Below are 11,442 nucleotides of genomic sequence, written 5' to 3'. Positions count from 1 at the left end.
TTTTTGAAGTTAAAATAGTTTGCTTTGACATTTCTAAACAACTGTGTCAATTAATTCCTCCCTAACTACTCAGAAGAGGAGTAGTAACTTCTCAGAAATTTTCAGTTTTCCTAGAACAGGATTTCTCAAATAGTAACAAATTTCCTGACATGGTTAGCCACTATTTGTTATCATTTCTCATCATAGATGGAAATCCAGTCCCAGGGCTTTGCTGAAGGTTCTCCTCTACATTCAGTGAGACAGCTTTAACTTCTCAATATAAGCAGTAGCAAATTATACTAAGTTTATTGATTTATCCACCATTAGACTTGTCTTCAATTTTAATCTGATGATGCAGTACTATCTGGGTGGTGTGGACAGTAGGTGAGGCTAGGAAGCAGGATTCCCCCCTTCCTGATTTTTCACTGTTTCCCCAGAAAAGCACTCAAAACCACACTTGGAAGATCCCTGGTGAAGAAAAGTGGGGCATTCAGGAAGTAATCAGGTATTTGGAAAGAGGTTGATGTTTCAGCACCTTCACCATCATTTGTCAGTATAAAATTGCCAGGTAAGACCATAAAGGTTGGTAGGAGAGAATTCTTAGTATTTTTCTCCCTTTTCTTACTTTCTGCATTCAAACCTCATTGAACCTTGGCCACCCAGCAAGTCGGTGAGAGGTGCTGAGATACTTTTGGGCCTCAGAAAACATTAATATGTCTTTCATATTTACTTCAAACTTGCTTCTTCTCTCTTCCTGGCTACTGCTTTAGCTTCTCCGTTTTCCTCACTTTCCAGAAACTCTACTTTTATGATAAAGGAACAACACTTGTTGCTTAAATATCACAGTTATCATTAAATAAAGTACCAGCCTCAAGTACTTTGTTCACATACAGGGAAATACTGAAAAAAAAAAAAATCTAGCCAAAACCTGAATTCCACAATAAAACCAGAATTATTTTTTTTCCTCTCTGCAGAGGCAAGAAATAAAAATCAGTCTTGCAGCTGCAAACAACTTACAACATTGTATGAGTATTTTTGATAACCCTAATAGGATATCAGTGAAATAGTTTCATATACCCAAAGGCTTCTGAATATGATTTAGTACTCCACAAAAAAAAACCCTCTTACCTCTAATTCATCCATAATTTCATTATTCAATATTACTTACATTAAGTTGTCATGGACGCTGTATCACTGCAAGAGTGAAATATCACTAAGAGTGAACTCCAAAATCCGAATTTTAGACAAACTATTTCCAAGCAAAGAGAGCCATGCTGTGAAGCAGCAGCAGGAGTTACTGTTGTGGCTTAACCCAGCAGGCAGCTAAGCACCACACAGCTGTTCAATCATGCCCTTCCCTACAGCAAGATGAGGGATAGAATTGAAAAAGGTATAAGTGCAAGAACTCATGGGTTGAGGAAAAGACAGTTTAATAAGAAAAAGACAAGTGAAAGAAAAAAAAAAAAAGCAAATGAAGAACAGAACTATTGCTCACTGCCAGGTAACAGATGCCCAGCCAGTCCCCAGGCAATGGCAGCCCCCCTCGCCAACTCCCCTCAGCTGTTATTGCTGAGCACGGCATCCTAAGGGAAGGGACATCCCTGCCATCCGCTTGAGCCAGCTGTCCTGGTTCTGCCCCCTCCCAGCTCCTGGTGCACCCCCAGTCTCCTTGCTGACAGGGCAGTATGAAAAGCAGCAAAGTCCTTGGCTCTGTGTAAGCATTGCTCTGCAGCAACTGAAAAAGTGTGTGCTATCACCATTATTCTCCTTCTAAATCCAAAACACAGAACCATAACAGCTAATAGGAAGAAACTTAACTCTATCCCAGCCAAAACCAAGAGAGTTACAAAATCTCATGGTCATAAGAAAAAGCAGAACTACAGGCAAAAATAAAGCAAACTATTAGATTTCAAAGAAGTACAGAAGGCAGGTATAATTAAAAAAAAAAAAATCCAAAGGTTTGAAATTTCTAAAGCTCTAAAAGCATAGAAGACTAAACAAGAACAAAAAGAAAAAACTACCTCTGAAGTTAACATGTTCATAAATGCACAAAATCATAACAGTCCATACAAAGCCCCAAAATGGAAACCTTAAATTAAAAGCAACCAGGAGCATAAAGAAGCTCATGACAGAGGTTACTGATGTGTTAAACACCAACATACGGTTAAATACACAATAAGGTATAAAAATCATCCCTCAGCCAGTGCCACACTGTAGAGACAACTAATTATTAACTTGCTTATAAAGTTAGTAAAGAGCACTTTAATTACAGATCTTTGTCAAATCTCTTGGGTGACATCTTTCAAATTTGTTGCTCAGTTGTGTAATCATAATTAATATTCTTGAGATGACTTCTTGTTAAATTTAAATGAAAGCACCACAAGTAAGAGCAACTCAAAAATGATACCATTAGCTGTGCAGCAATTATGTTAATAGGTGTTGCTGCACATGCATTAAACACTACATCTTATCAAAGTTTGGGAAAGGAATGAAACAGAATGGTTTGTGGTCACAACATCAGACACATGAAGGCCATTTGATTTCAAGAAGCTAGGAAAAGGGGAAGAATCTGGTTTGTATTCAGATACTAGTTGTTTTTAAGTATAGTTTAAAATGCAAAAGTAAAATGCTACACAAAAGAAGTTTGAGAGAAGTTAGATATTGCCCAATAACAGAGGTGCAGCTGCATCGTAACTGACGATGCATTGACTTTCAGTGTATAAAAACACACACAAAAGATACTGTATATTAATTTCAATAGATTCCTTAATGCAATGGAAACAAAGTTTAAGTGTTTACCACTGAAGTATAAACATCTATCCATGTAGCCTTTACTGGGAAGATGACATCGAAGTTATTCATATTACAGAGTAACCATGCTAACACTGTGCTTCATAGAAAACAAGTGGCACTGAGTTCATCCACAGTGCTTAAAGCTGTAATGTACATCCACAGGGCATATCAGTCTCTGCTTGTGTCCGATTTAGAGCAAGAACTACCCATAAAAAGTGTCAACTGTTGATACTTGTTATAGTAATCCTCAAAGAAAGGAGATTCTGTAACAAGTAGCACTCTCACAGAAGAAACTCACAATAGATAACGCTTTTATTTTTTGGAAGCCACTGTGGCTAAAAAAGGCTCAAACAAAATGCACAATTATGTATTTTTACATATAAAAATAACACAAAACAACATAATATGCACACACACACAATTCATTATGAAGACACATCCTTCCTTCTTCAAAGCTTCAGATTCTCATCCCTGCCAGTGGTCAGCTTCTTCACGGACAATGTTTTCTCACAGTCATGAAGTTCACTTCTCACCAAATGGCATGGCAATGAGAACAAGACAATGTAAGCAGAGCCGCTCCCTCATAAAAGTAAATTACTGCATCCACAGCCACTGACTGAACTGAAAGTCAGTCTTGTGGCTGTATAGAACTGGCAAGATCATATGAGTATTTTTTGATAACCCTAATAGGATAACAATGAAATAGTGTCAGACATCCAAAGGCTTCTGAATACGGGATTTACTTCTCAATGAAGCTTTCACTACTAATTCATCCATAATTTCATTATTCAGTATTACTCAAAGTTGTCATGGACCTTCTATCACTGCAGGAGTGCAATATCATTATTAGTGATTAGATTGCATCACAAGTGTCTGGCTATTTTATGGGGAAAGGCTGAGAGACCTGGGTCTGTTCAGCCAGGAGAAAAGAAGACTGAGAGGAGATCTTATTAATGTTTACAAATATCTTAAGTGTGGGAGACAGCGGTTTGGCCAACCTCTTTTCAGTGGTTTGTGGGGACAGGACAAGGGGCAATGGCCACAAAATGGATCACGGGAAGTTCCACACCAACATGCAGAAGAACTTCTTCACAGTGAGGGTGATGGAGCACTGGGACAGGCTGCCCAGGGAGGTTGTGGAGTCTCTTTCTCTGGAGATATTCAAGGCCCATCTGGACACCTACCTGGGCAGCCTGCTCTAGGGAACCTTCTTTTGCAGGGGGTGTTGGACCCGATGATCTTTCGAGGTACCTTCCAATCCCTTCAATTCTGTGATTCTGTGACAATCAACATCTGCTTCTCAAAAGATCACGGAGTGGGTTCATGTGCCTGGGGAACTGGCAACCCTATTACACTCAATATATTTCAGAAATGCTGCTCCAGGCCTAACTACAGATTACTGAACACCATTTGTTTTAACCTTCTGGCCTCAACTACAATTAACTTAATAAATATGTACAATATGATTTATCTGTGGTACTATGAAGACATCAGCAGAGGGTTGAAACACCATTTGGATGCGATTAACTCCATACACAAGATGAGGTACTCCAGCAGGCCAGTACGAGGTATTTCCACAACTCCCCGGCCAGAATCTTTCACCACTGACAGGTAAGGGGAAAAAATCCTAAACCATTTCAATTAACCTGCATAATGTGTGCATGTAAATCCACAGCACAACTGCACAAAAACAAGTAGTGATTACTTCATCTAAGCCTATTCCCTGAAAACAGCCTACAAATACGATGTCTTATATAACTTAAAATCTGATAGGAATTGATCAAAAATAAGATACGAATTACACTTTCTCCTATTCTGGAAACCTGATTAAGAAATAGTAGTAAAGGCAACTTTCAGCTGCTCAGCTGCATTTGTTCACATTCACTAACAATGATGCAGATAGGAACCCTTTGTCTGTAAACAGGATTTAAAAATAGAAATCTGTACTTTACCTGCAGCATTCCTTAATTGTTGTTTCATGGGCACGCACTGGGCTCTGCACTGCTAGGTTACACTGCTAGTCACTAGCTAGTTACAGCTAATCCAAGAACAGCTCAACTCTCCTGCAATGAAATGACAACAGCTAAACTTGGATAAAATATCAAGTTGTCCTACTGTAAGCCTTTAATTTTTTCCTCAGTCAAAATCACTTCATTTCATACCTGAAAATGCTCAGTCAATTCCAAAAGTAATGCTAAGAATGGTTTTACTAGGTATTACACCTTTTAAATATCTTCGTAAGTCTGGATTTCTGTACCATCTCCCAAAACGCAAATCAGGTCATCTGGGCACACTGAACAAGTCCCACATACACTAACATGCAACAGCTGAAGAGAACTTCAAAAAGCATTTAATCAAATCTTGTAATAGGACCCAAATTCTTATTGGCTTTTCTCAAAATTCACGTGACATGTATTTTCTTCTCATTTCACTGCAGATCCACCTTACTAGGAAAAGGCTTGGGATAAGTCATGAATCCTGTAAGAATATTCAAACATGGATTAGTACAAATATTGATTTTATAACTGAAAGAAAACTGAGTATCTCATTTTAACAACTTTGGTATTTTATGTTCTAATCTGCATGGGATTATTTCTATTCCATTTTAACACAGTGAGCTAAAATATTTCTGAAGTAAGAAATAAAAACAAAAAGTATTAAAAAATAACAATTAAAGGCACTGCCATGTGCCTCATGGTTTAGAAACAGGAGAAAAAAATCTTTTGTCTTACTGAATTCCGCATCACAGTGAGATGCTTCCATTGAAAGTCAATTTTACTGAAGTGTTTAGTGCTTTTAGTGGTTCTTAATTTATTCATGGGCACCACAGGTTACATATCTCTACATTTCATGTAATTTATTTCTTGTAAAAAAAAAAAGTCAAAGCAAACATCAACCTTTTCCAATCCTCTAAAATATAGAAATTTTCATTTTTAAAAATTGTGAAATGAAATCCACTGGCATTAAACAGCTGGATTGTTCTGGTAAGACATCAAGCCTCTCAACTAGTTAGTCACCCAGTACCTGTTCTCCCATTTTTGTCACTAAAAATTAATACCTAAGGATGCTAGACCTTAAACATAACACTGGGAAACTTTTTATGCCAAAGACATGTTCATAAGTATATCAAGCACCTTCTTGTTTTTGTCCCACTCTGTACTTCATGAGGCTGAGAACTAGACTTAATTATACCTTGTTAAGTTAAAACAGAAATTTAACAAATAGAATCACATCTTGGTCTTCAGTTCATCCACAGCAAATTGCCACATTTTTGTAGAACATTTCTTAAACTGTTTGCTGGACAAGCACTCGTTTTTGTTGTCATGGATCACCTTAGTATTTACATATAGTAAGATGAGAGGAAATGAATGTCAAGAAGTGTTTGATGTAATACACAGAAACCCCAACCAAATACAAGAAATATAGAGGACAGTCTCCAAATTTAAGTCTGCCTGTGGACAGCACTCTACTTCTTAAGAGTTCTAAGTGTAAAAAAAAATCCAAACACTACATAGTATTATTGTTTTCTAAAACTGTACGCTGACATAGCACGGCAAAAGCATTTTCTTGAGAAAATATGTATATCCTCTGGCTTTTATGATACAAACCTCAATGGTTAAGGAGGGAATGGAGGGTTCATTCAGGGCTGGTAAGCTTCCAAGGTAGTTTTGCAAGACTAATTTATATATATATAGAGAGAGAGAGAGACTGCTGCAATCATTAATAACTAAGCTTAAATGTCATTGTGATAAAGATCTTGCTTAGCTCATAATGGAATTTGAAAGCTAAAGAGCTGCTCATCTCTCCCCATTTAGCTATATGGAGCAATGAATTCTAAATTACATAATTAAAATGGCAAGATTGTAATTTGTCTGCATGACCTGTGTGTGGCACTACATCAACTACCATACACGAATGGATTGCAAGATTTTTCTTTCATATAAATGAAAATCTCAAAAAAAAGCTAAAAAAAAAAATAAAAAAAGACTAACAGTCATGTTTGTATTGTCATCTTTTTCAGGGTCACTAAACATATTTCTAGCAGAACATAACAGCTCTGCTTCTGCACCTGAACTTTATGAGGCTATAATGATTAAGTCAGTGTTTAAGTGTGGCCAGCAGTATTTACCAGGAAAGCAATTGCTCAGATTGTAGGGAAAGGGGATGCCAAAATATTTTCAGAGTTGATCTTACTGTACAAGGCACTAAATTTTTCTTCTGATTTTTGTGACCAAGATTTACACACACATTTGCAGTTCAAAATGACTCATCTATGAAACAGCAATTAAAACTATATTTACAAATGAAAACAGTGTTTTAGTGAAACAAGACCTTACCTGTTTGAAAAGGAACACTAGACAAACTGCTTCTGCACTGATCTCTACTGCAATTTCCATCGGCATCCATCCCTGCTACCAGAGTGTTCTCTGGAAGCTAGTAATTGAAAATTGCACATCTAACAGTCTATCTTTATTTCTATGACTTGAAATTTTAGAACTCATTTTTAATGTAATATTCACATCCTTCGGAATTTCCAGAGCTCTGACAAACCTGCAACACAAAGTGCCACTCTAGCTTTCTAGGTGAAATATCATCAAAGTTAGTATCATGTCTCTGATTCTGAACATTCTTTGGTCAACATGGAAGTAGAAAAAACACTTGAATTAAGGGGAGAAAACAGCAAAGAAATCTAATAAACTAAAGAGGAGTTCTAGGCCACTACTTCGTATTCTACTACCTATACGGGCTGAAAACGTATTTCCCTTAACAAGGAAAATAGTCTCAAAATATCAGTCATAATAAAGCTATGAATGCTGTCATATTTAAAATGAAGAAAAAATAAGTATAATCTGTAAACCAAGTACTGATGTCAGCAAACAGCAAAACCAACTTTTGTCACCAGCTCAAGAGGAGAGGCCAGCCTAGGAAACCTATTTTTTCAGGCATTTATACTTCACTATCAGAGATGCTCAAAATATCTGAAAAAAATACCATTGATACCTAAACTGTAAGGGCTCAACTACAAAAAAAAAACAAACAACCGCAGTATATAAATATATATATTTATATCTAGAAAAATGTAGTTGTGCAGTCAGCAAATGTTTCAAGGAAGGAGGGCTTAGGAATGTGTAAAGGATTAGCAGCTCATCCAAACTTTCTCCCCCAGATTTGTTTGTTCATTGAGAAAATAAACAACTACAGCTTTGAAATATTCTAAGATCATAAGTACTCCTTGGGTATATGTGCAAGTGCAGGAGTACACAGCATGACTCTTTACCACAACAGTAAGCAAAGTAACTACGGTGCGTAAACAGGAGCAATGATTATCTAATCACTTCTGCTAACAAATTAGAGGCAACTCATCAGTGGAGGTACACAGTTGCAATTGTACCAATAAAATGATTAAAACCAGTATGTCCTAAACCAAACATTAGACTTACCAATTATTCACCATGCCTGTGGCTTTGTCAGCTGTAGCATCAGTGAGGAGCAGTTCAGTATTGAATAAGACCTTCGATGCAGAGTTGAGTTATAGCTCCAGAGTCTTTAAGGATTTCAACTATTTTTGATTAAGCCATTGAGGTCCCCTGGCTCACATCACTTTTCCTGGCTCCCAGAAGGCTGGGACCCAGATAAATTTAGTTGCTTGCAGCAGGGTTTTACATCAGAGATTTGTTTTGAAAACTCTTCCAGATGCTTTTTGTTTGAAAGATACTATGCGATAATGTACAACTTTGGGAAAAAAAAAAGTGGTTTGTATCTAGGCGCCTTTACACACACATTAATACCCGTTCACTGTTTCACAGGACAGAATTTACACATCAAAACTGAACAACTTGATTTATTTAAAATCCACCTCAAAATGCATTGTGTTTAGTTGTTTGTTTGTTTGTTTTAAATGAACATTCAAAGCATCAAAATATTACTAATTTAAAAAGAACCTTTGTTAAAAATAACAATTTACATATGGCAGATTGTGGCTGTGAGGGGAGAGAAACAACCAATGGTAGAATAGGCACAGTACTAAGGCCAACACGCTGGAAAACAACACAGCTTTATACTCAACTTTTAAATGACTTGGACAAAATAAAACAATTGGGTGGGAAAATAAAACCAACCGCTTACTTATGGGCATTTGTGTAAAAAAAGCGTTAGTAAATTTTCTATCTAGACCTAACTCGTTCATGTATTTAAAGAGCTCTATTTTCTTCCAGATAAAAACAACACATTTCTAAACCAAGGCAGATTATTATTTGGAACTGGCATAGTAAAATAAAGGATCACAGTATACAGAGCTTAAAATCCTGTACCAGGAAAGAGCGACAAGTGGTTTACAAGGGGATCATTTAAGAATATTACCTAATTTTTAAAAACAGAGATACAAAATATCAGTTGCATAGGGATTTAAATATAAGGCCAAGCAGGAGATTGAAGTAAAATAAAGATCGTAAGAAGGGCACTACGGTGTCAAAACATAGTATTTCCGTTTGAATTATGTCTAATTCAAAATCACAGTATTTTGCTAGTACTACAAACAGTGAATGTCAAACTGTCCCATTAATCTTGAACTGAAAACTGACATTAGAACTTCTAAATAGTACAAAACTAAAGCTCATTGTCTAAACCTGATCAGTGTATTAGCACAATAGTGCTCGGTACGTACCTGATTTATATACTCTACCTTCTGTAAATAATATAAAGGTTATTTCTTGTTAATAAGTGTGAGATCACAATATTACTGCATGCCATCAGTGGTTTGCAGGCTTACTTGATATTTAATTATTCAGTCTTTAGAAGTGTAAGATCCCACCCTGCAGAATCTTCACCCATCGAACACAGAACACTGTCATTAATAAAATACAATAGAAGTTCCACCACTAACAACTAACATATAAGCCAAGATTGTAGGTCTGAACCCAGTATAGTTCATTATTATTAACTCACAGCAATTTTTGTTAGGAAGGTAACCTGTAGACTTCCAAATAATCTTCCGCATGTATTAAATATAAACAAGTAGGTAACTAACGGTCATCTCTTGACATTTCAAGTAGATTATTCAATTGTGAAAGTATTTCTGTAAAAATCAATTTTAAGTTGTTAAATGAAGTTCAAATATTAATTTCCATATCTACATGTAGCTTAATTAACCTAACATTGTAAGAAATAGTAGTGTAAAGAAAAAAATCTCCAGACAAATTAGGCATTAAGGTACACTAACTGGGAATACCTGAACCAACATTGTAACTTAAAAAGTGCATAAACATGGTAATACTACAGATGTGTTAACTACAGAACAAAAAGTTTTCTGAAAGCTAAGCAATACTATTTTACACGTTATTTACAGGTCGCAAATTTTCCAGAGACCACATAGCCGATTTATGATCTTAAAATTCTTTTGATACATTTGAAGTGTCATTTGGCTTCCATCCTATTCGGTCAAGAACCTATTCACGCACCAGTGAATACTCTACAGTCAAGCCATGCTGCCATTGTGGTCCTGTAATTCTTCAAAATTCACTCCTTTCTGTTCTCCAAAGAAAAGGCAGTATATTCACTTCACGCTTTTTGTCGGTGTTTCAGACTCTGTAGACTGTCTCCCATCAGTCCATGCCTCCCGTGTGCTCTTCAGTGCTAGTGTTTTCTGCTGGTCAACCACAACATAATCAACTCTTTCGTCTGCCACACTGCTGCCTGAACCACTGCTCTTTTTCTGGATAAAGACAAGAGAGGACAAAAAAAAAGTTAAAACAAACGATTTATTTATTAGAAAATAAAATGTCTGTCTCAAACAGATACAGAACAAGTACCTTTCAATGACTGGTCCAACAGAACCTCTCCAATTGACCTTTTGACAAGCTAATTAGGGTGATCTTGCTGGACGTTCTTTCCCAGCAACTACTTGTGAAAAAATTCTAAGCACCCCATGGCAGAAATGCACAAGTTCAAAATATGCTCACCTTACGAGGCGGGGTAGATTTTCCTGAATCTAGGTCCAGATCTAAATATTCTACTTGTTTATCTCCTTTAGGTTTTACCATGGGACTGCTTCCTCCATCGAGACTGTTGCTACCGAACAAATTCTGAAATTTTAATACAAATAATTTCAGCTGCAAATGTACATGTTAATAGTTGAAATTATCAAACATGCTTATTATTAACTGTACAAATATTCAAAGTTAAAAAACTGGCTGAGCTCTTACAATCAGTTAAACCATGCAAGTTTTATTGGCATTGTGCAACAAGTATATTCAAATTAATGTGGAAATGGAACAATGTTGAACTTTGGACAGATTCAAAAGCCAAGGGGGGTTGGGTAAAGGAACCCAAAAACCAACCCCCCAAAGTTAAGGTTGCAACCGAATCAGTCTGTCTTCCACCTAGTACCCCTTTCATATCACAATATAAGAATGGAGTAGTTTTGGTGTTTCCTTCATTTATTTATTTCTTAAAGATTTTGTTACGTCTCAAATCTAGCATTTCTTAATTACAATTATAAAAAATAATTGCTATTAAATATCTTAGGAGAATTTCAGCCTTACAATAGTGGAAAAGCTCCAAATGAAACTTTTGCATGTCAGTCAAAAGCTATCATAATTAAACTTAAAATCAAAAGATATTATTCAATTAATAAAACTGAAATATTAAAACTTAAGGAAATTTGTGCAGAGC

At 36.3% G+C, this 11,442-nt stretch overlaps 1 protein-coding gene across 6 annotated transcripts in view; it reads right to left on the bottom strand.

Moving 5' to 3' along the window:
* Window positions 1-8,598: 8,598 nt before the first annotated feature.
* The window catches only part of GAB1 (GRB2 associated binding protein 1), a 95,466-nt gene continuing 92,622 nt past the window's right edge, over window positions 8,599-11,442 (bottom strand). For all 6 annotated transcript variants that reach the window (XM_068680831.1, XM_068680833.1, XM_068680834.1 and 3 more), the window contains 2 exons: window positions 10,731-10,853; window positions 8,599-10,483 (listed from right to left, as the gene is read on the bottom strand). In XM_068680831.1, coding sequence (XP_068536932.1) covers window positions 10,325-10,483; window positions 10,731-10,853 — 282 coding nt within the window. In that variant the 3' untranslated portion in view covers window positions 8,599-10,324. The remainder of the gene's footprint in view (window positions 10,484-10,730; window positions 10,854-11,442) is intronic.

The sequence above is a fragment of the Anas acuta genome, chromosome 4 (genome assembly GCF_963932015.1).
Source record: "Anas acuta chromosome 4, bAnaAcu1.1, whole genome shotgun sequence".
NCBI classification, from domain to species: Eukaryota; Metazoa; Chordata; class Aves; order Anseriformes; family Anatidae; genus Anas; species Anas acuta.
Note: the sequence above shows the minus strand (reverse complement) of the source record. Positions and strands in the feature narration are given on the sequence as shown.